Below are 23,561 nucleotides of genomic sequence, written 5' to 3'. Positions count from 1 at the left end.
TTATTATTATATACTTTATATTAAAATATATTCAGCGCATTTTAGACGATCTATAATTTATGGTAATTTTATTTGTCATATTCAAATGATTAAAATTATATTGACAAATATATATATACATATACATATATAGAAATCTTCCAACGTTTCTCGCGTTCAAGTTATAATAATTATACATAACATTCTGTTTCAAATGATATCATATTATAGATTGTCTGAAATGAACCCTGGATATATAAACATTTGATTTGATAAAAATCGATTATTTGTGAAATTATATATGGTATCTGGCCACAATTAATATTTTGTACATGTATACGAATATATTATACAATTTTAATATGATGCTCTTTATATTTTTTATTATTATATTTTTATTTATATTCTTCCACACAAGTACTTACTGCATTAGTTGCAGAAAGATTACTAGCATAAGTCAAAGTTTAAAATAGAATTCATAGCCGCAATTTTTATTCAATTTATATTATTATATTTACTCCTTACCAGCATGTATCTGTTTGATGATACATATAATGTAGGTGCACCATTAGTGTGCACCTGCTCTGATTCCGTACTACTAGAACTCTCATATATGTACAAAGTTCCTACTGTAAAACGAAAAGCATGCATCATATTATGTAATAAAGTACATGTACACTTATATTTTTAATAAATAATACTCTTCAAACATTTATCTTCACATCAGTTCTTTGTTCTTTATTCGAAATGCAACGTAACAATATTTACATTGTCTTCAAACGACAATCTTATGCGCAATTCCTGCTGTACGTTCGGACAAACATATGGTCCTTATTCGAATCTTATTTGAACGCTAAACATATTTTCGAAATAATATAAATAACGCAAATGCTATATGCCACAAAAAAATATATAAATCGGTATACTATTTATATTCTGTTTTTCCGACTTACGTTCCGCATTCGCAGTCGTCAGAATTCACGTGTCTTAACACTAGAACCGCGGTTGGGTCATTTTTAACCCACTTGTGGATCCTTTTTTCTCCTTTCTTCTTGATTTTCATTACTGAGAAGCCTTCTTTATCGTAAAACAATCAAGCAATATTATAAAGTTAAGAAAAGTTCATGGATAATTACGAAAAAACAGGTGAGTCAAAAGTGGCTTATTCGCGATTCTAGAAGGGATCCAACAAATCGCCGCGATTCTAGTGTTTAAAAAGAAAGAAGCTTCAAATGCTATGCTATCTTAGCTGACTTTTTATTTCCAACATGAAGACTGACGAAAATGACTCGCAGGATGACTGTATATTGCATTACACCTATGTAATTTTCCATCAACATGACAAACGTTCGTTCACATGTCGCATAGCACCGGAGATTACGGTAAGTTAGATTTTTTTTCTCTAACGATAAATTTAACGGTCAGATCGGTCTGTTCTTATAAAATGAAGCAAATGTTCTAAGGCCACTAGGGTATTCCATGTGATCGTTTCAGTAGTCTTCACCTCGTCGCCGAGTTACAAATATCTCGCCGTCATGGAATATGTTAATTTAGAAGCATACGAACATACACACAATAATAATATGATTTACAAATTACTGATTCGCTGTCTCAAATTTATAATTCTGATATGACGAAAAATGACTACGCGACGTATTACAGATTCCTCGTTTTCAATCGGATTAATATTTAATATTAAGCTGTAACAAGTTCTTATCCTAGTTTAGATTCAAGATTCTAGCAAGAGTATTAGGCTACATCATCAAGCTCTTAATAACTAACTGTTCGTCTATCACTTGCAATCGTATAATTATGTGTATTAAAAATTTGTAAATAGTGACACGCACGGCTTCAAGTCAAGTGAAAAAGATGCACACGCATTGTGCATTTCAAACGATATCCTGCTGGTACCTATGGTACGGATATTTACTTAACTATTATTTGAACTAAACCTTCCGCCGCGTTGTGATATTCTTTCATATTCGTCCACACTTTAGTTGCGGTAAATGCTATGTGTTACATGATCTTTCAATACCATTAAAAACAGTCAGATTCGTGCATTCAGATTTTTTTGTTGGAAGAGTGTGTGTGTGTGTGTATAATCACGCGTTATATACAAATATAATATACACTATGACATAAATATATCATTTTCATTTGAAATTATATCGCCTTAAAAAGAGAGGAATAATTTTAAAAAGTAAAATATTATAGTATACGAAATACAACTCTAATATACTGAAATTGAACAGATATATAAACAAAAGTTTTTTCTACCTACATAATATTTGCAAAATATACTTACTTTCATATAATTAACAGAAACTCTTTTATATCTTTAAGATCAATTATTTCGAATTTTTTAATAAATATTTTCGTCATCAAATTAGTATAAATTTCATATTAACAGAGTATAATACAACAAATATATAATACGCTTTTTGTAACTGTTTCTATTAATACAAATAAAAATATTATAAAATTTTAATTTTGAAATATTTCTCTATTTTCACTTTATATATATATATGTATATATGTATATATATATATACACACATAAGGTAAAAATAAAAATTATATCAATAAAAATTTAAAATCCAAAATTTACGAAACAATAATATACATATTAATAACGTATGATCTCTATGCACAAATATTCGAGATATAATGAACAAATTAATTTTACTCGATATCAATGTCAGATCTCTTTAAATTGAATCATTAGCATTGCAATTTGTTGTTTAAATAGAAAAAAAGATATCTACATCTTACGTTACCACATCGAGGAAGCGATTTTCTCGTGGTTATAGCTTATACATTGTACATACTCAGGAAACAAGGCTATACGAGAGATTTTGAAACGTGTAGATTAATAATATCCTAGGGGAGAGGGGTGGAGATCAGCGCTGTTACATTCTTAAACAATTTTATATAAGTACCTGGAAGCAACAGTATTATATGGAGATTATCTGTGTATAAGATGGGAATGTCGTCTCCCACCCTTCCCCTCTCTCCCGTAGCCTTCGGAAAGCAGCTGTTCAATTCTCAATTTTTGTACGTCGCACACGATGAGCCATTTCGGAACAGAATTGTCGCCTGGAGTATTTTCTATGCGTGCAATACGCGATACACCATGCAAACGTGTGATTAGGAAAAGTCAATCCATAAGCCTGACGCTTAACTAAATCATTCGTAATAACACAATAACGTTTGTCCTTTGAAGATCATGTGCCACAGGCTCTTTCCTTATTAAATCGTCGTGCCTTACACAAAGAGGCGAAGAAGTCAAATTATGTAAAATATCTAATTGACAGCGTATATCCTTAAATACTACTTTGGTCTAAATAGAAAAATATATAAAACACCTTCGGGCAAATCCGAACGTTTGTTCGATCTGGACAGATGAACGTCTGAACGATCACTCCTCTTCCGAAAAATGCATAGGGCCGGCTTACACCAATGTCGATTAACCTTGTAATTCTAATCAATTAAATTCTTTTCGCTGTATTCGTCTACACTACACGCAAAACCATGATCTGGAGGGAGATGATGGATCGCTAACCGACGATCAGTCAGACTGCCAGTATAAGTCAGCCGTAATCTTATGCGAAACTTAAAGGCTCGCTATCAATCGTAAACTAACAGTGAAAAGTTGACACAGCCTGGTGTTTGAATGGGAGATTCACTGATCTCAGATCTTTTCTGACATTCAACGTTTCAACTTGCTCGTAACAGAGACTCGACAAAACAAAAAGCGAATGGCGTGTACGAGACGCGTGGCTTAAAAAAATTCGCTTGAATAATTGCAATTACTCTCAAAACAACATCACAGATAAAGAAGAGCTGTAGCTACCGTACCGTGTTTCCTGACACTACGTACGGTGTTTCGAAATTACAAAATCAACTTTATCACTTCTGCGTCACATATTCGCATCACACAAACGATCGTATTATAATGCACGAAATCAATATTATCAGAAACATCTAAACGCACCGGGTTATAGTTTTCCTCTTAAAAACGTAGTAGCCGGCATGCCTGCCGCTTCGACTCAAGGTAGCCGGCTTTCTATCAGTACGAGTGTGATTGCTGCAGGTTACGCTCGTGTCGTTCAGCTTCACCCAAATCACGTACATATTGGACGCGTTAACTTTGTGCGTGGTGATGGCGTTCTTGAGTACGCAGGGATCTATTTTACGAGGTATGTAACTGAATCCCGGATGATTGACGGGTCGGATCTTAGCACGCTTCGCGCACAGACCCGTGATGTAAACGTCTTCTAAATGCAGCAAAGGTGTCACTAACGCCGCCTGATATAACTTAGATGCTACACTCGTGCTCATAACATACCCCGTGCCTGACAAGTAATTCGGATATGTTTTCTCCGGGTACATGTACTTTGGTGTATACCTGTGCGAATAAGAACGATCAACATCGATGCAGAATAATGTACGTAATGGACGACATACAGACACTCACCACTTGTTCTTAGGATCTAATATTGGTCTAGCGTTACAAATAAGAGAACCCAGCAGAGTCTCGGTAGTTTGCGGTAATTTGCGCAACGTTTGCAGGAGCAAGGGAATATTCACAAACATATCGTCGTCCGTCTTCATTAGGTACTTAGCTTGATCGCAATTCGATGTTACCCACTTCAGCATCATGACTGATTTCAATGTCAAATTGTTGTACGTGTCGAAGAAACGTTCTTGTACAATATCATTATATTGAGAACTTTCTTCGACAATCAAATTCTAGAAGAAGCGCGACAAATAACGAGATGAATACTCGACGGGAAATTCCGCAGAGATAGAGCAGAGAGGGATACTTACATTGAGTGTATCGTTGTCAGTCTGTCCTAGTAGAAATGCTATTTTCACCGCGGAATTATACGAATGATCCAAGTTATATTTGTTGGCCCAGGTATTCCTGATAGCAACGCGAGCCTCGTGATTTGCTACTGCCGAGCATATGATTATTAGCAGATATGGCGGTGGTAAGCAGATAGTAGGACTAATAATTGATGTGGTATTTTCCGGGTGAATGTAAACACAGAGATCTCTTGAAGTATTGTATGACCATCCATGTAGTTGTGCTGCAAATTAATCGTTTGCATTAAAAATGTTGAAGGTCATACAGATACGTATCGACTAAAGCATTTTGCTGCATCCTAAATTAAAATACACTGCTCTATCTCTATCATTGTGTTAAATCACACATACACGTCATTATTTATTATTTGGTCACGCAAAAATATTGCATCCAAACTCAGAGATAATACTCATCGTCATTTGCTATTATTTTCAAATTCCAAGGATTTATGTGTTTTTCAACTATATACTATTTAATTGACATTTATGTTACAACTAATCATAGTCGATCAAAGTTGTATTATCATAAATGAAGAGTGTGTGTGTTAAGCAATGGATGCATACCCACGGACGCTATCGAATGTGAACTGCCAAGAGGTTCTGCGGGAGATGGAGTCTCACCTAAGCCTAAAAATGGACTCTGAGCGGAGTGGTATGCTGGTACATACAAAAGGCCTAGTATAGCCAAAATTATAAATCCTATTGCCAATCGTCGAACGAAAGATGCCTTGCCTTTAACGTTTCCAGTACTACTGACAGTGATTGCAGGTAAATCCACGGGCAGTAGTCGCAATCTGTCCATCTATATCGGCAAAAAAATGAATATCTTTTTAATCTGTCAAAAGTTAGTGAGCGCACACAAGAGAAACCTTTCAGGATTCCATACAAGGAACACCGGCACTCAAAGAGACAGAAGAAATTATGCTGATATTATATTTTTTATTTTTCTTATTTTATATGATAAGCAACTCCAATGATTTTAAGATTGATTACTTTAACTCGTATAAAAAAAGTATAATAAGTTAAAGTTAAATATATTTTAAATCAGCTTAAGTTAAAAGTTAATTCATTTAAAATCAACAGAGTTCACCCTCCGTTAGTCGCAAGTGTATCCAATAGATACGTTCAGGCTGCAACGCATCGCCGTTTGATACATGGCCTCAAGGTCGAACTCGTCCTTATCGATGTTTCCTCTTTTCATTCTACATTCTTCGTGTTTTTTATGTACAGTCTTGGACAAAAAAGTTACGACATTATTTTTCGGATAAATGTCGGAACTTACCCCGTCCAATAGGAAAATTTGTTAGTTATTCTTAAAAAATACATTTTCCCATTGGACATATATGTGTTGTAGAGCTTATAAAAAAAAATGTCGCAACCTTTCTGACCAATACTGTGCCTTAGTGCCTGGTCTGTTAGCCAAATGCTAATGAAAGAAAAATTGTTTCAAGAAACAGAGGAAAATAATGAGAAAATTAGTATATCTGTGTGATATATTGTGACCATTCATGGGTAAAAAATATTGTGATTAATGGAGGGTTAAAAGTTATTAATTTTTTTAACTTAACTTTTAACTGAGTTACTAGTTATTACTTTAATATATATATATTATTTCCATTTAAATCTGGAGTTTATTATCAACAATTGTTTATAGAATATATTATACACATATATGTATGTATGTATGTATGTATGTATGTATATATGTATGTATAAATATATATATTTGATTAATATGTATTGATACTTTTCAATATAATAAATTCATAAAAAATGTCAAGTTAAATAATCATAAGCACTGAAGCCTTGAAGCACTGTTAATATAGTTGCTACAAAGACTGAATTCATTTTTATAGCTACAATTGAATAGCGGAACTTTATGACTACTCTTATCATATTGCTAACACGTTACTAGCTACGTTTCTGATAACTATAAACACATGATCCTGCTTGCGTCTGTCTCTAATGTTTCAAAAGATCTTTATAATAATATAACTGACAAATAGTTAATAAAATGTTTTAATAGTTTTATTTAAATGCTGCTCTCTGAATACTTGCATAAACATTCTTATCTATCGTCAGAATTTACACCGATATTCTTACGTAGATATTCATCGATATAATTATAAAATGGTATATTGATGCATATATATTACATCCAACATTTTCATTACTAGGCTCTCACTCGTGCTAGTTCTAGAAACAACAGGAATGAATCCTGTTAGAATATCAATCAGATCTGTCCACAAGAACAGTTGAATTCATCAAATCTATAAAACGAATAGATCTAATCAACCAAATCTATAAAACGAATAGATCTAATAACAGGTGTGAATAATGCATCTCTCACGAGATGTTAAATGCAGTTGCATAGTAAGATTTCGCCGCTTCCGTCACAAGACTCCGAGGTCAAGGACTCGGTTTAATTTGCGCCGCTTGTGCGTCCTTGTGACGACGAAAACCCGGTGGACCCAGCATACCGGCGTGTATCGGTATATTTACTTGCAATAAAGTGTAAACAAATCTACTCGCCTTTCGGCCGCGATGACTGCGTCGTCACGCCGCATCTGACAGCTCTCCATTTACTCTCGCCCTCGTAGGAGATGACACACTTGGACTCACCGAAACATCACGCACTGCGGAAAGTATACACGTATGTATGTACATACGCGTTAAGGAGAAAAAAAAGAATCTGATTTAACCCAGACTTCCTCTTGCTCTCTCTCTCCTCTTCCGACGCTCGTTTGTTCACTCGCTCCCTCTCCCGACACTGTTATACGCCACATAGCCGTATGCCCGTGCGCGCGCGCTTGCGCATCTTGACATGACTTTGTTACGAGAATTCCTCGTAATCTTGCATTAAATTTCCCCTCCTTTGTAAGTGAGGTGAAACATGTAGATGTCTCAACCCCGTTTCTCCGAGAAGGAAAAGATCGTTTAATGTAATTCAATATCACGTTGTAGATGGCGTTAATATAGGTTGTCAGATAATTTAAATGCAATGTTGAAACTATTCTTTTATACATATATGATATATTTTCTTGATTAAGATATATTTAGCCCCTACTGACGCTTAAGCCTGATCTACAATGTGCTCTTCGCACCTAGTTTCTTGCTCTTTTTTCCATGAGTAAATAGAAGTTCTTACAGAAGAAAGATAGAGAGCAAGAAACAAGACGCAAAGAGCACATTATAGACCAAGCTGTGGGCAGAAACCATTAGATCTCAATTTTGACCAATTATATTGACGAATTATTCCACATACGACATTTGATATTCAATAGGGAAATAAGTTTTCTAGAGACAAACGTATTGCTAGCTGAGAACCCCATGAAGTGAAATCTCTTATTAGATATCGGATCGTTAGACGCCGGACGCGGTGTGAATTCTCCATGATTCCGATTGGTCACTCCCCACAATATCTTTTCAGTTTCCGCTTTTTTATTGCCATGCGACAGCACCCTAATGTCCGTATTAGACTATTGAATTAAAATTTGGCCAATCAGAGCAAGATCCGCTAAATTTGAGTGTAGTGAACTTTGCTCTGATTGGTTAAATTGTAATCCAATCTCAATCCCTAATCCGTAGTCTAATACGGGCTTAACGACAAAATCGATGACATTACACGCTTTCACGCGCTCGTCGAAAGCATACTGCAGCGCATTTTTGAACGATATTCATAGCGCGCTGCCAATACTGGCAATGAATATCGGACGTCATGTGTATCGGACATCGCAATGAGAATCCTCCATAAATCATTGCCGTAGCCCCTCTCAGGCTTTCCTCTGGTCTGTGGTATGCGGCGTGCTTGTCGAGAAAAGCATGCACTAGTGTCTCGCGATTCTAGTGATTTTTTCGAGAAAAACGAACGCGGCTATGAGGATCGCCTAAAATCGCGGGAAACGCGTCCTCTCTTCTGGAGTTCCGTGAGGTTTGCCCGTAATTCCATATTATTAACAATTGCGACGGCTTGTCCGGTGACAGACAGGTTCGCGTGAACGCCAGTGCCGTGTAGAAATTAGTGTGAGTCTACGGATGAGATAGATTAAGTTATTAGTGAGAAAGAAGGTAACCCTCGAAAATCAGAGGGTAGGTTGCTCAATGCCAGCGGTTGAGAGTAATATTTTCGACGTCTGTGTCTTTGCTGCTGGTATTCTGCGATCTTCGTCAGTGGTTGTTGTCGCAGATTCTCATGTATTTTCATGACTTACAGCATTTCAAACCGAGAAGTATGAAAATGCTTCACTGATCAGAGCATTATGAGTACTACCAGCACAAACACTAGTAAAGCATCTACGCCAACTAACCAGCCCCAAGCAGAGTCCGAGGAACAGACTAAGGCTGGGAACGAGGATGCACGCGACAACCATGAGAACTCGTGTGAAAATAACTCCACTGATAGTCTACATGGCAGGAGCCGTTATGGTAGAACAATAAAGTTCAAGTCTACTAACATTGCCAATTCACCACAAGTACGTTGAATCTTGGTCTTTGTCCATGTTTTGGACAAATATTTTTGTAATGCTTTAGTTATAGGAAGGTTTTATTCTGAAAAGATTAAGTAAAAAGTGTATTCTGCAATATACAAACACGCATAATTTAATACATACATATTATTCCTTTTTTATTATTGCTTGAAAATGTTGCTTTGTAATTTTTGTCACTGACATTTGTTTATGAGTTGTGTAATATAATATGTGCTATTCTTGTGACCTCATAGAATTCACTAATGCCAAAGATACGTAGACATCAAAATTCCACTGATAGTAATAATGAAAGTATACATGAGGATAATGTAAGTAGCAATGCAGATGAAGCCAGTGACATCTCCACTAATACCATGAACTATATTGGAGAGAGCTCACCATTGAAAGGAATTAGTACTTTGGAATGCAACTGGGTTGCAGGACACTTAGCATGGGCCAGAGTTGGAAATTTTCCATTTTGGCCTTGCATTGTAACACCTGATCCAAGCTCGATGATATATTATAAATTTTTAGGTAAATTTATGTTTTATCTTTTCAAATTATAATATCTGATGAATTATAGAAACATTTAAACAAATTTAAAAAATTGAAATATTATAGTTACATTAAATGTCTAATGTGATGAACTATGATAATAAAATTACACAATAATCATTATTATATAGGAAATACAATGATGTTTGTAAATTATTGAACAGTTCTTTTGTGATTTCTTTTACAGTTAGAGGTAAAGCACATAAAACACATGTATTAATGATACATGTTCAATATTTTGGAGACAGAGGACGTCACAGCTGGGTCTCCTCAAAATGTATGATGGAATTTACAAATCTTGCTGACTTCAAGAAAGCAGCAGAATTGGCGACATCAGATCCGAAGAAGAAGGATCCTAAATATACTGCAGCTTTCACTGTAAAACAATCGACCAAGTCAAAATGGGAAAGCGCCATCGAAGAAGCTTTAGAAGTGCAATTGATGACGATCACGGAGAGAGCCAAAATGTTTGCTCCGAAAGTTAAAGCTTCGAGATCGGCCAGTTCAAAGACACTCATAATTGATGAAAAAAATAAAAGTAGCAAGAGGAAAAATTCTAATGATCAAGATGGCCCCGATATCAAACGTATCAAACAAGAGAACACAGAAAAATCTCCGCGTAAAGCGGAAGGAACGAAATCGCACGAGATCGAAAAACCGAAATCAAAAAAGCGATTTACCATAAATGGTAAGCTCGACGCAAAACTGAATTTCGAAGTTAGGTCTTCGTCCCCTTCGAGCAATAAGTCTCAGGATGACAGTTCGTCGAATACAAAAATTGATAAAAACGATGAGGACGAAGACGGTATTTTTGAAATTTATTATGAGCGAAACAAAGACATGTTGGAAGACGAATATCCGGCCGCGTCAGAACATGACATTAAGAAGTATCTGCGAAATACCTGGGACAGTATGGAGCCAGCATTCCGAAAGAAATATCGGACGTACATGACACGTGAGAACAGTGAACATTCGAAAGAAAGTTCCTCGGATCATGACGACGAAATGTCCACGGGCATCGATACGAACGTAAAAGAAAATAAGAAAGCGAAGAATAAGGTTGACAAGGACGAGAGTTCAGTCTCAGAAACAAAACGTAGTAGACCACATAATCTTTTTAAAGGTATGAAGCAGGAAAAGGTTTGTCAGATTTGTGAGAAGACCGGCAAGCTAACAAGGTGTAAGGGGCCTTGTTATTCGTATTTTCATTTGCCCTGTGTGAAACCTGGCGAATCTAGTCCAGAACACTCTGCAGACGAGAATACATCGGAAGATAAAATAATCGACGATGTAAACGTGATTAAGAGAAGCATTAGTGGCGGAGATGACAATGGTAATTATGATGACGATGAATTATTAGTTCCAGATGCAAACTTAGGGTGTTGATAATTCAATAATATTAATAATCTTAGTTTCTTGTCTATTATTGATTGATGTATTATTGATTCAGTTAAAATGGAAGAACAAGAAGACGAAATGTTCAAGTGTATCGATTGTCTGTCAGGAGTAGCACCCGCTTGTTTTATATGCAACGAGAGGGAAGGAGACAGGATAAGATGTTCGGTAATGGCTTGTGGAAAGCATTATCATTCCATGTGTCTGAAATCATGGCCTCAGGTAAAGTTCTCTATAGCTACTAGCCGTACTGTCAGGTATTTCGCTATTATTCCAAATTATTGGTATCACTTCTCTAACGATAACGAATGTTTACTTCATTGTTAGTCGCATTGGCAAGGTGGACGTCTGACTTGTCCGTACCACTTGTGTCACACCTGCAGCTCCGATAATCCACAGGACAATCATTCGCGTGCACCGAATGAGAAAATCGCAAGATGCGTCCGTTGTCCTTCGTCTTATCACACATCTACATTGTGCTTACCTGCTGGCTCGGTGATTTTGACAGGTAGTCAAATTGTATGCCCAAAGCATTACAAAGCGCCCCAACCACCGGCGAATGCGGCGTGGTGCTTTTTATGCACTCGTGGCGGTAGTCTCATATGTTGTGACACATGTCCAACTTCATTTCATTTAGAATGCCTTGGTAGGTTTATTGCAAATTAACATTTCTTTAGTAATTACAGTTTAGATTTATTAAATCAGTATATACACACATACAAAATATGTGTACAATGAATTACTTTTGCAATTTATAACATAAAAGTAGTTACTTTATATATAACTATTGTGTTAGTGCATTTTTTATTGATATATATTGCTAATAAATATATATAATTATCACGCATTTTGGTAATTTAGGTATAAAAGCACCAGATGGTGGGTTTTTTTGTGAAGACTGCGAAACTGGAAGATTGCCTTTATACGGGGAAATAGTATGGGTAAAGTTAGGTAGTTATCGATGGTGGCCAGCTCGTATATGTTATCCGGCAGAAATACCTGAAAAAGTAGAAGCCATTCCACATAGTCCTGGTACATTTTGTGTAATGTTTTTGGGATCTAATGATTATTACTGGGTACACAGGTAAATAAAAATATCTGTTATGCGTAAAAGACAGTACAAATTAACAATTATCTATTCTTTCAATATAATAATCAATTCTTTTAGAGGACGAGCTTTCTTGTATCAAGACGGTGACGCAAGTATAAAGCCGGCTATAGGTAAGAAGTCAATAATGGATGATGCATATCGGAAAGCTTTAGAGGAGGCTAACAAGATACACCTGCAATTGAAAGAGGAACGGTCTGTAACAAAAGAGCCAAAAGGATTGAAACCGCCGCCATATGTAAAATTGAAAGTACGGTTTAAGTTGGATTACAGAACTGTGTTGGTTTATATTATTAAGATCAATAATCAAATATTATTTTTACAGTACATTATTGCGTTACTGTTCTACTGAAAATAAAAAAAAAATAAATTAACTTTCTCACGTACAACAAAAAGCTCTAAAAGATTAAAGTTCGCATTTATGTAGCGTACATGAGAAAACTATGATTTTTTTCGTTATTGGCCGGTAGTAAGGGAACATTAATGAAACGGTCATATGACAGGTCAACAAACCGGTTGGTAACGTTAAACCAGTTGAGGTCGAAAGTATCGTTGCATGTGAATGCGACCCGGCCTGGGACGATCCTTGTGCACCCGGTACGGATTGCTTGAACCGCATACTATTGGTTGAATGCAGTCCCGGTATCTGTCCGGCTGGATCCAAGTGCATGAACCAGTCGTTCGTGTTGCGGAAGTATCCAGCGATGGAACCGTTTCACACTACCGGGCGCGGTTGGGGCCTGAAAGCTCTGGAGGATATCAAGACAGGACAATTCGTTATCGAATATGTAGGCGAAGTTATCGACGAGGCGGAGTATAAACATAGGTTGCACAGGAAAAAAGAACTGAAGAACGAGAACTTTTATTTTCTGACGATCGATAACAACAGAACGATCGATGCGGAGCCGAAAGGGAATCTAAGTAGATTTATGAGTGAGTACGCAACACTGCAACTTTGTAACACGTTACGAAGGTATCATTGCACCTAAATTTGACATTTTAACGTTATTTTTAACTATTCTCACTTTCCATTTGCAAGTTTATTTCTAAAAAAAATTGCGTGCACCACTCGAACGATCAATTTGAAATTGTACGAATTATCTGAATTTATTCGTATATCAACCACTTGTGTGCATTGTTTCATTCGTATTTACTTTCCCAGATAACGTAATGTCTTAATTTTAGACGTTATGTTGTCTGGATTATATCCTCCTTTTCTTGACTTCGTAATTGTGTCGTTGCTTCTCTGTATACAGATCATTCATGTGCACCGAACTGTGAAACACAGAAGTGGACGGTAAACGGCGACACGCGCATTGGCTTGTTCGCGTTGCGTGACATAGAATCCGGTGAGGAGCTGACATTTAATTATAATTTAGCGTCTGACGGAGAAACTCGAAAAGCGTGTCTCTGCGGTGCACCGAATTGTAGCGGTTTTATCGGTTTGAAAGCACAGAAACAGCAATTACCGGCGGTACAATCATCTGTTCAACCAAAATCAACTCCGCAACCAAAGAAAGTTGAAAAGGCTCTCTTACATAGAAAATCAGATAAACGATTCAGAAGGTACATAGCACATTGCATCGTGTGATCATGCTTCTAATCGTACAACCGATGCCTTTGTTAACGACTTTGTATCTTGCTTGATTTAGATCGATGAAGTTAACTTGTTGGCAATGCGGGCAAGAGATATCAAGTTCGAATGAGCCATTGATCTGCCAACAAAGAACATGTAGAAAGAAATATCATAGGACTTGTGTGACACTTGATGGCACGGAATCGAAATTCAGTTGTCCTTGGCATTATTGTTTAGAATGCGGCCGTCGAACATCAACACACTGTTCCTTCTGTAGCACTGCCTTTTGCCAAGGTAATGCAAACACTGTTGTCGCATATTCATGTGCCATGTTTCTACAAGAAAATATGACTAACCCTTAAATTGATATTTATATTGAAAAACGTTAAGCTTCTAAATTTGATGATAATTTATGACTTATGCAAAAATAAATGTGAGCGTATCTATTGGGGAGAGGGAAGGGAAAAATATAAATAATAAAATTATATTTATGTCATATACTTAATAAAAAAAAGAATAAAATATATAAAATGAAGGAAGATATTTTACACTATATGCAGTGTTGTAACATTTAAAATATCTAGATACAAATACTAAAAGGAAAATATAAGTAGATACGTAGATAAATTTGAAGTAAATAATTAAATATAGGGATATTATAAGAATATATACCTCAAGAAGTGTCTAGATATATATTCTCATAGTATAGGTACCTATATTTAGTTATTTACCTCAAACTTATATTTGTATCTACTTACATTTCCTTTCCAGTATCTGCATCTAGTTACATAAAAAAATGTATCTGTTACAACATTGATTATATATCTTGACTATACGTTTCTGAATATAAATATAAGTTTACGATTTTGATTAATTTAAGAATTTAAGCAACATCCGATGGTTTCAAAACATTAGATACATGTACATGACATTACAATACGTCGCAAAAATTGGCACCATTACTTCTATTTCTAGTTCATCATGAGGGAAACCTGTTCGAACATAGCGAGAAGAGTGGCGTGGTGTGTAAATTACATGTAAATGCTGATGTACGAAAATCTGTCGAAGGCGAGAAAGAGTATTCGGATATCGATAATGAAACCGACAGAGAATATTCTTCCACGAGCTCCAATAGTTCTATCGTGATGGAAAAAATTACTACGCGAGAACCATTACCAAGAGTTGCTATTGTAGAGGTGAGATGAAACCTTACACTCTATCTGTGTCATCACATAGTAAATCTACGCGAAGATCGCGAAGATCGTCGGACAATCACATGACGTTGTAATTACACATCGTACAGCTTCGCGTAGTATACTTCATGCATCAAATGCAATTAACGTTTCGTTTTTTATCCTCATTTGTAAATTTTCGTTTTATTTGTGCACAATTGAATTGGCTGCATTTATTACTTTGGTGGTGGTAGAGCATGAGAGAGAGAAAGAGTTTACGTTGAAAAATTCACATGAGGCTACAATCCGAGATTGTATAAACCAGTGAATGCATTTTGTAATTTATCAAAGTACTTCATGAACTTTTTGTTCGCTTTATATTGTAACAACCCGTACTACTTTATGCTGAATCCATGTTTACAGAAATTATATCTACAGAGGTCTAGATCCAAATCTTAGTTTGCGCATAGAAATCGTAGTACAGAAAATGATACTCTTTGAGAACGGCGATTTTATCTGTATTACATTATACATCGAAGTTTTATTTGAATCTATGTCGCAGTGATGTTGTACATCAGAAACAATAATCATTGTTATAATATTGTGAAGATTATGTTGTAATATTGAAAGGTAGAGCATGTTTCGAAAAAAAGCAAAACAAAGAACGCCTATATTTTTTTTTTAATTATTTTTCATGTTCCCAGCATCCCTTCCCTCAAATTGGCAATAGTGTGACACCTAACAAAAAAAAAGAAAACCGTTTTATTTAACTTCACGTGTTTTATTGTCCATCGGCGAGTGTTTTTTCAGTATATTGGATTTGTATGCGGATAATCATAGTAGTAAGTGAATGTATTAATCTCAGTTAGTAAAAAACGTTGCTTCATTCATTATTATTATTTGCTTAACTCCGAGATTTAATATGGTGAGTAACAATTCTAAATTATTACGAAACATTCCTAAAATTATACGGACTTTAATATGTTAATATCAGTTTCAATCAATGTCTGCACATCACATTTAAATGTCAATCAGATTCTATGCAATTCTTATCATATCATTTTATAATGATTATACATTCTTCAATATAATATCGTATTATATTAGAGCAAGAGTCGTCTTAAACGGCAATATACCTCACAGGTTCATCTGAGCAGCGAAGAGAGTGAAGAATCTCAGATGGAGGGAGAAGAAAACAATCTCGAGACTAGTTTTACATCGTATGATAAAGATTCAATGGCAACGAAGAAAAAAACATTTCATCGTTTGTCTCTTAAATTACAGAGGAAAGAAAATCAAGCAGAAGAATTAAATAATCTTACATCTAGTCAATTGGAAGCTATAATTGGCGGTAGTTTGTGTGAATAAAAAAACGTTCCATCACTACATATAATAAATAATGTAATCTCTCCCCACATTATATAAATATATAACATGAATAATTCATACAGTTTCTCAGTAAGTCTTTCTTTGATTTGTTTAGTATCTTATCTATTTATCTCGAAAACAATTCGAAGAGCAAATTAACATTTACACTTCTAAGTTCGAAATATTTATTATAAAAATGTTACGCGATAACTAGTGCCTTGATAAGACAAAAAATTAAGCAAGTTTTTAATTTTAGTCATATTTATATATTTGTGGATTTAATGTATGTGATATATATTTTCTGGTGTTTTACCCTTATTTATTTATATTTATTTATAAGAATATATAGAATCATATGTCAAAGTGATGGGACGTATTAAATTCACATTACTTTTGTATCGTTTGTCTTAGGCCGAATTAAACAATAAAGTAATAAAGTATTTTCACTGCCTTACATTCGGAAAAAACTGTACTGTTTATGGAAATTTATACTTACAAATATAAATTTTTTAATTTCTTTTATAGTGTGCTTATATTGAGATATCGTGTCAGAGATCGTGTACAAAATAAGTCATATAGTAATAAGTTGATACGTGTAGATCGCGAATAACGAACACAACAATTGATAATTATCACATAATCGTAAAAATATTTAAGAAGTTGTATGTACATACATGTATATGTACATCGAGTTATCTGTAACAAAAAATGCGGGGCAAACAAAGCTGAATTCCGAAATTTTAAGATGTGTGTGTATATATATATTAATGTTGAAGGTTTTATTATGTATACATACATGTAATTGTAAAGTACTTCCAGGTATAAACAGGATAAAAATTACATAAAAGTACATGGTGCTTTTCTTCATCTTACGATGAAACAAAATAAAACATCCTGCTTACATTTACCTTTTTTACGCTCCGATAATCGTAACGCGATCTAATTTAACCCTAGGAAGCACAAATTTCCGACAAAACAGCCTGCAAATTTTGAAATAAAAATAAAATAATTCCGACTCATTTAAGATGCGGATATTACAGGTTGGTAGTTTCAAGATTATACTCTAAAGATTATACATGAGTTTAATCGAAAATATAAATATAACAACGTGAAAATAAATATATATTACAGAACCTCCAAACTTATTTAAGCATCCTAGGTTTAAAAATGATCGATCTACCAAATCATTGTTTCTGTCACATCTTCTGTTTCTACGTATACATATTATTACAAATATGCAATAATATGTGTGATATGTACATATTATTATACAAAATTTGCAAATATTTGTAAAAAATATTAACATCAATATTTATTAAGTGGAAACAGAAGGTGACTCACACTTAATTAAGAATTATTTTCATGTAGAATATGTACGGTGAGCCTTTAGCCTTTTTTTTTTAATATTATTACATAGCAATATTACATATAGCAATGTTAACGGTATTATGATACAAAGTTATAATATTGTAATGTAATAAACGTACTTAATAGACGTTTCATCTTTTCTCACCGATAAATTCGAAACGATAAAATAAATCTATCTGCTCTTTTCTCGTTTGTAAATGAGATTCCTTAAATAATTTTCTGAAGCATATCGTTAGTAAGGCTTTATAGGATTCTTAATAATTAACAATTCTTATAAGTATAAAGAAGTATATGTTAAATACAATATACATATTCTTATCACATTGTCAAGCATATTGCGCGTGGAGAAAGTGAAGATTTTTATGAGTATCAAGTAAGAATATATACACACGCACATACATACATACAACATATATATATGTGTGTGTGTGTATGTGTGTGTTATAATTGGATCGATAGTAAAGTATTATGCGATTTTTGTCCTAAATTAATTGCACTAATTTGCATTATGAAACATATAACAATTTCGTGTAAGAAATGTTCAGAATGTACATTATTTGTGCTAGATAATTTCTGCAAGTTACGTAATTACCTGATATTTTTTAGAACAAATTTGTTAAATAAGTTTACAGAGCTTCTTATATTCGAGATATCAGACAGAGTATTATAAACACAGTTATTAAACTCTCTGTTCACTGCCGTAGTTTTGGTAAAGCTTTGGGCTCTCTTGTAAGGTAGAAGTGGTGCTTCTCGGGCTTGGTAAGTTGGAGTCTGAAATGGTCGATATGGTTTCCTCCATAGACGACTGATTCTTTCGCAATACCGGCGCAACGAAATTCTGGCCCGTTGAAAGATCCCTCTTCGGCGCTTGTGCCTGTAACGAAAAAATCGACCAGTTTCACAGAAACACGGACCAACGATAGTTCATGAGGCACAGTACGTATCTTAAAATTATTCTCATAATAATCCTGTAAATACCTTAGATTTCGAGAACGGTAACGCGGCACCAGTCACTAGGCCCAGAATACTCGCAACGAGGCCGCTGAGTTGCACCGCGGCTAACGGAGATAGACCTCTTCTTACCAGACCTATGGCTAAAAGAGCAGCTTGCGCTAAAACAGGCGCGGCTCCTGCGGCACCGACCGCCGCTCCCGCCAATTGGCCACCGCCGATGCTTGGTCCGTAAGCGAAGCATAAATTATGCCTGTCCACCTGAATGAGATAAGTTTTATTGCAAGAGATATACGTAAGAAACGTTGATTGCAACTCAACGATACCGATGATAAGAAATATCGCAGCTATGTATAGATCTTTTGGATATTTTTCGTTCATTACTTTCCAATATTATTTTATTACTAAGACGTCTAGTTTTAGTCACGGTCACAACGTACCAAGTGTTTAACTACGAAGTATAGCAAACCAAAAGGAGTGATCAGAGGACACGCTAGGCTGTACACGGTCGTCATAGTGAAGACTAATAGCAACCATGCGTAATGAGCTCCCAATGGAAATTCCCACAATACCGCTTTTCTAACATGTATCCTTTCTGCTCGACTACGAGCTATGCAAAGTCTGAAGGTGTACAGCGCGAGTTCCGGGAACCTGACCAATTCCAATCCGCTTCCGAATAAGGCCGCTGTTATAACGTAATTTACAAAAAGCGCACCCTGTAAATTGTAACATTTGTGTATTTAAGCCTGGCAAATATTGAAGTTGCAAAAACGGTCATTTTTTACCTGATCTGGCAAAAACACGCATTCCCATCTTGCCGTGTTATTTCGAGCATTTACCGTCCAATCTAAAAACGCTTGTGCACTGGTTAATCCTAAACTAGGTAATATAAGCACCATTAGTAACAGAAGGAGCAATGTTTTCCTCATTACAGCACGATTTAAACTGCTTCTGGTCCAGTGCCTAACGAGCGATTCGCTTCTTGCAACTAACACGGGCATTAACGCGGCTACACTCACTAACAGCACGGTAGGCAAGAAGGACGAAACTATTGGGTTCAAATTTTTAATTTCTCCAGTAATTGGTAATCTATTAACGGCTGTCACTATGACCTGAAATGAAAAGTGAATAACAATTTATCATATATCCTTTCCCTGATAATTCCTTTATCGAAATGCAGAGAAAATCGAGAAAGAATTCTTCAAAGATTATAAAGTGGCAATTGCATTGTTATATTTATTGTTATATTATTATTCAATTTATATATTCATATATTAAAAAATTAGTCTCGTTAAGAAAGAAATTAACTTACAGCTGGTGTAGTGAGGAAAAATAATATAAGCCCCAGTGCGACATTTATTAATACGGCATTCAGATACCAGCACGGTCTAGCAATGCTCAAATTTTCCCAAAATATATCTGACGGCGTTGGTGCGTAATCCACGATCCATTTTATAGACGGTAAAGATCTCAGTTGTTTTCGCATAGTTTTGGCTGCACCAGGTGTTCCTACCAATTATCCTTCATGAATCGTTTTGCTAATCGGCAAAAAGGCATTGTATATATTTTTAAGTGCACAACGATTGAATACCTAAAGTCACAAAAGCTACTCCAAGAGGTTTACTGAGTGCCACCTTCTTTTCCTCTTCAACTAATGCCGTTAGTCGTATTTCTTCATTGGTGTAGAATTCTTGAGCGTCTACTTGCTGTGTTTTAATTTTACAAATGTGATACAGACATAGATTTACATGACAATGCATTTAAAACAAGTGTTTTCAGACATTTGTAGTTTTACCTTTTTGCAACAATGTCCAAGAACTTGACCGCACGGATAAGGATACATTTTCAAAGGTTCTCTCTTCTTAGCATAACTCTCGCAGTATAAGCGCGCTTGTTCCGCACAATCCCTTTCCGCATCTAACTTTGAAAGACGTCTTATATCATGAGCCAAAGTAATATCTTCTACTGTTAAGGTAGGAAATGCTTCTCTGAAACAATTAACACATGTGAGTCTAAATGTTACCAACATAAATATTAAGAAAGAATGTGTAATTAATAGAAAGTCTTCATGTATTTATCTTAAATTGTGTTAGTAACAAATATCATTTGGGAGAATTGAGGAAGAATTTACAATTAAAAAGAGTTCTTTCATCTTACACGTACTTAAAATATTCGGTAAGACTTTCAATGGTGCACTGGTGTTTTGGTATGTCTGTAATTAATAACGTCCTTGCTGCTAATTCGCCAGTAGGCCTAGTATCTCGTACCTATATGAATGTTTGCAAATTTTTGTAATTAATGTATATAAATTTTTATGTATGTAATATATATAAGCAAAAAAGCATTCGGGGAAAAAAAGATCGTGTGTAAAATTTGCCTATATATGACCATATATAATCATTATGTTCACAACTAAAAAATACTATTGTTAATATTAATACTGTTTACAAAATATATGCAAATATAATCAAAGTAAATGCTTCTGGCTACATGTGCTTCTCACAGCATATGATATTGACATTTAATTAAACGACATAACATAATTTTTTTCATATATACATATATGATCATATATGTAATCACATATATAGGTAAAATTCATGTATGATTTTATATAATTATATTTAATCATATATAATCATTTTTTTTCAGGTATTCCATATATAGAATATATAAAACAGAACATTATAATAAATAACGCGTAATATCAGTGTTTTATATGATAAGCTTGATACCTGTTTTAAACAGCGTCTCATAATCAACCCACCAACTGGCAGATAAGATAAGATCAATATCGTGTGTACCCAAATCCAAGAAGAAGTAGGCTCCAAGTTTGATAATGTTGTATGACTAAATGTTGTATTATCCCCTTGCATATTTCCGTGGAAATTTATTGGTAAAGCTATACACAGTGATACAATAACCATCATACCGGTCAAGATGATTAAGCAACGCTCGAACAAAATATACAATAGCCCGTCAGGGCCTGCACGATGCAATAATTCATTGTCACTGCAATTATAAAAATGAATTACAATATATACGCTTATGATTCAAAAATGATATGTAAACAATAAGATATATATTTCAAGAATGTCCCGAAATTACTAACGTAATCTTAAAAGCAGTGACAATCCACGATAGAAATCCTTTATCCAATTGAGAAAACTGAGAATCGACAGAAGCTTCTATACACAAGGGATCGGTATCTCTGTTTTCATTAACACCATAGAACAATTCCATCCATCTGTTGTCGGACTTGTGCAGTAACGCTAAACGTCCGTAGTTCCATGCCTTCTTACGTAATAGGCCAAATAAAATAAGTAAAAGCTGTGCAATAACATTGTATTGTGTTAGATATTGTATCAATAGCTAAGATCCTTCCGTTGTATATTAATAACTAATCATCGTTTCTATAATAATGTCAATTCGTAGAAAAGAAGCTGAAAACTTACCAGAAAGCCTATTGTATTAAATAACAAGTTATCAGGTATTCCTGCATAAACATCTGTGATGATTGTTCTGTTGTTCCGGGGGAATGGAATGCACGTTTCTGCAGAAGGTGTATCGTGCAAAGTCGAGCTGAAATATCAAGGGATATTGCAAAATAAGAAGTGTGAATCACATCGACAATGTGACGCGTACGTCAGCTTTTATTATACTTTAACAAAGAGAATTGGGAATAGAGTTGAAAATATGTGAAACAAACTACATCGAAGTGATACAACACAACGTACTATTCCATAATTTTATTTACGCGCGCTGGTAAATTCGCGAAACATTGTTAGATCGACGATGCGCACAGCAGTTCGTTGATACGCACAAAGCAGTCACGGTTGTGCACACGGTGCGGGAGATAAATATGATAAGAGAGTTGAGAGAGTGGAAAGTTAACCCGGATATTAAGTAATGTTAGAAACGAAACGCACGATCGAACATGTCTCAATATTATTTCACTTACTCGCCGTAGGTGTAATCCATAGTCGACCGAAATACGTGAATCACTACACCGTTAAACAAATAATATGAAAGAGCATGTTAACGAACGAGTGTCAATTTGACACATCGCACGTTAAATGCAGTGTGTGTCGCTTCGTACGTCATTCTGACTTAACCTAACCTGATTCAGCACTTTAAGGCCAATTCAAACGAATTTGCAAGCCAAACGCGTATGACAAAAAAAAAAGACTAAAGTCGCGTATCTAGATATCAGAATCCTTTAAAACTAAATATTCTTAAAAATTTTCTGATATTTTCTCGATTTTTTTGTATTTCACTTGATTGCAAAGTTACATGTTGTTTTATTAATCTAGAACAAATATATAAAAATGAGCATCAAATACAAAGAGTATTTCTTGTGAAATTTTTATGAATTTATTAATAATTATAAATTATACAAATGTTTACGAAAAAGTTTGTATACAAAAAAAAGAAATGTAAGATCTCTTACAATTATATATATATATAAATCTTTGAATATGTGTGTGGTGGTAATATAGGTATATCGCACATGCTTAAATACAAATATTTTTGACAGTTCATTTGATAACCTGTGTGATTAGATGATCTATATATATTAGCTTTGTAACATTAAATGACTTATATTTTAATTACAATGAATGACCGTTAATTATATATAAGCTATAACAAACTTTTTGTAAAGACGATGTATTTACAAATTACAAATATATAAATATTCTTTGTCGTCTTATATAAGAAATGATGATTCAAATAATACAAATCTCTTTTTTTGT

General features: G+C 34.7%; 3 protein-coding genes across 7 annotated transcripts; 1 reads left to right on the top strand and 2 right to left on the bottom strand.

The window, feature by feature from the left end:
• Positions 1 to 2,583: 2,583 nt before the first annotated feature.
• LOC106747347 (beta-1,3-galactosyltransferase 1-like) lies at positions 2,584 to 7,673 on the bottom strand. Of its 2 annotated transcripts, none has more exons than XM_014624777.1 (5): positions 7,381 to 7,673; positions 5,470 to 5,650; positions 4,810 to 5,072; positions 4,457 to 4,731; positions 2,584 to 4,387 (listed from the first exon to the last, which is right to left on the bottom strand). In XM_014624777.1, exons 2-5 carry the CDS (start codon positions 5,648 to 5,650, stop codon positions 3,964 to 3,966), a joined length of 1,143 nt encoding a protein of 380 aa, XP_014480263.1. In that variant the 5' UTR covers positions 7,381 to 7,673; the 3' UTR covers positions 2,584 to 3,963. The 2 variants fall into 2 exon arrangements, with proteins under 2 accessions (XP_014480263.1, XP_014480262.1); XM_014624776.1 differs by having other exon boundaries at positions 5,413 to 5,650; positions 7,381 to 7,672.
• Positions 7,674 to 8,734: 1,061 nt separating this feature from the next.
• Positions 8,735 to 17,160, top strand: LOC106747318 (histone-lysine N-methyltransferase NSD2). 3 transcript variants are annotated; one of them, XM_014624718.1, is made up of 13 exons: positions 8,735 to 8,871; positions 9,062 to 9,320; positions 9,569 to 9,848; positions 10,057 to 11,202; positions 11,320 to 11,486; positions 11,592 to 11,910; positions 12,126 to 12,348; positions 12,433 to 12,622; positions 12,876 to 13,305; positions 13,629 to 13,938; positions 14,025 to 14,242; positions 14,924 to 15,144; positions 16,264 to 17,160. In XM_014624718.1, the coding sequence occupies exons 2-13, from the start codon at positions 9,108 to 9,110 to the stop codon at positions 16,486 to 16,488; spliced, it is 3,942 nt and encodes a 1,313-aa protein (XP_014480204.1). In that variant the 5' UTR covers positions 8,735 to 8,871; positions 9,062 to 9,107; the 3' UTR covers positions 16,489 to 17,160. The 3 variants fall into 3 exon arrangements, with proteins under 3 accessions (XP_014480204.1, XP_014480203.1, XP_014480205.1); XM_014624717.1 differs by having other exon boundaries at positions 8,735 to 8,916; XM_014624719.1 differs by lacking the exon at positions 16,264 to 17,160 and adding an exon at positions 15,544 to 15,872 and having other exon boundaries at positions 8,735 to 8,916.
• Positions 17,161 to 17,246: 86 nt separating this feature from the next.
• LOC106747322 (CSC1-like protein 2) lies at positions 17,247 to 22,941 on the bottom strand. Of its 2 annotated transcripts, none has more exons than XM_014624726.1 (12): positions 22,769 to 22,941; positions 22,263 to 22,389; positions 21,920 to 22,137; positions 21,543 to 21,819; positions 20,971 to 21,074; positions 20,603 to 20,795; positions 20,399 to 20,513; positions 20,120 to 20,316; positions 19,593 to 19,919; positions 19,248 to 19,523; positions 18,835 to 19,068; positions 17,247 to 18,730 (listed from the first exon to the last, which is right to left on the bottom strand). In XM_014624726.1, exons 1-12 carry the CDS (start codon positions 22,786 to 22,788, stop codon positions 18,536 to 18,538), a joined length of 2,283 nt encoding a protein of 760 aa, XP_014480212.1. In that variant the 5' UTR covers positions 22,789 to 22,941; the 3' UTR covers positions 17,247 to 18,535. The 2 variants fall into 2 exon arrangements, with proteins under 2 accessions (XP_014480212.1, XP_014480213.1); XM_014624727.1 differs by lacking the exon at positions 22,769 to 22,941 and adding an exon at positions 22,545 to 22,711.
• Between the last annotated feature and the right edge of the window lie 620 nt (positions 22,942 to 23,561).

The sequence above is a fragment of the Dinoponera quadriceps genome, unplaced genomic scaffold (assembly GCF_001313825.1).
Source record: "Dinoponera quadriceps isolate SergipeBrazil2010 unplaced genomic scaffold, ASM131382v1 scaffold2305, whole genome shotgun sequence".
Lineage (NCBI taxonomy): Eukaryota > Metazoa > Arthropoda > Insecta > Hymenoptera > Formicidae > Dinoponera > Dinoponera quadriceps.
Note: the sequence above shows the minus strand (reverse complement) of the source record. Positions and strands in the feature narration are given on the sequence as shown.

Coding starts and splice junctions, on each gene's coding strand:
- LOC106747347 (XM_014624776.1), bottom strand. CDS start 5,650: ATGGACAGATTGCGACTACTGCCCGTGGATTTACCTGCAATCACTGTC. Junction 4,732..4,809: donor CTGACAACGATACACTCAAT/GTAAGTATCCCT, acceptor CGCTTCTTCTAG/AATTTGATTGTCGAAGAAAG. Junction 4,388..4,456: donor TTAGATCCTAAGAACAAGTG/GTGAGTGTCTGT, acceptor TTATTCGCACAG/GTATACACCAAAGTACATGT.
- LOC106747318 (XM_014624718.1), top strand. CDS start 9,108: ATGAGTACTACCAGCACAAACACTAGTAAAGCATCTACGCCAACTAAC. Junction 11,487..11,591: donor GTCTGAAATCATGGCCTCAG/GTAAAGTTCTCT, acceptor CTTCATTGTTAG/TCGCATTGGCAAGGTGGACG. Junction 12,349..12,432: donor GATTATTACTGGGTACACAG/GTAAATAAAAAT, acceptor CAATTCTTTTAG/AGGACGAGCTTTCTTGTATC.
- LOC106747322 (XM_014624726.1), bottom strand. CDS start 22,788: ATGGATTACACCTACGGCGA. Junction 20,796..20,970: donor AGTCTTACCGAATATTTTAA/GTACGTGTAAGA, acceptor TAATTGTTTCAG/AGAAGCATTTCCTACCTTAA. Junction 18,731..18,834: donor TACCGTTCTCGAAATCTAAG/GTATTTACAGGA, acceptor TTTTCGTTACAG/GCACAAGCGCCGAAGAGGGA.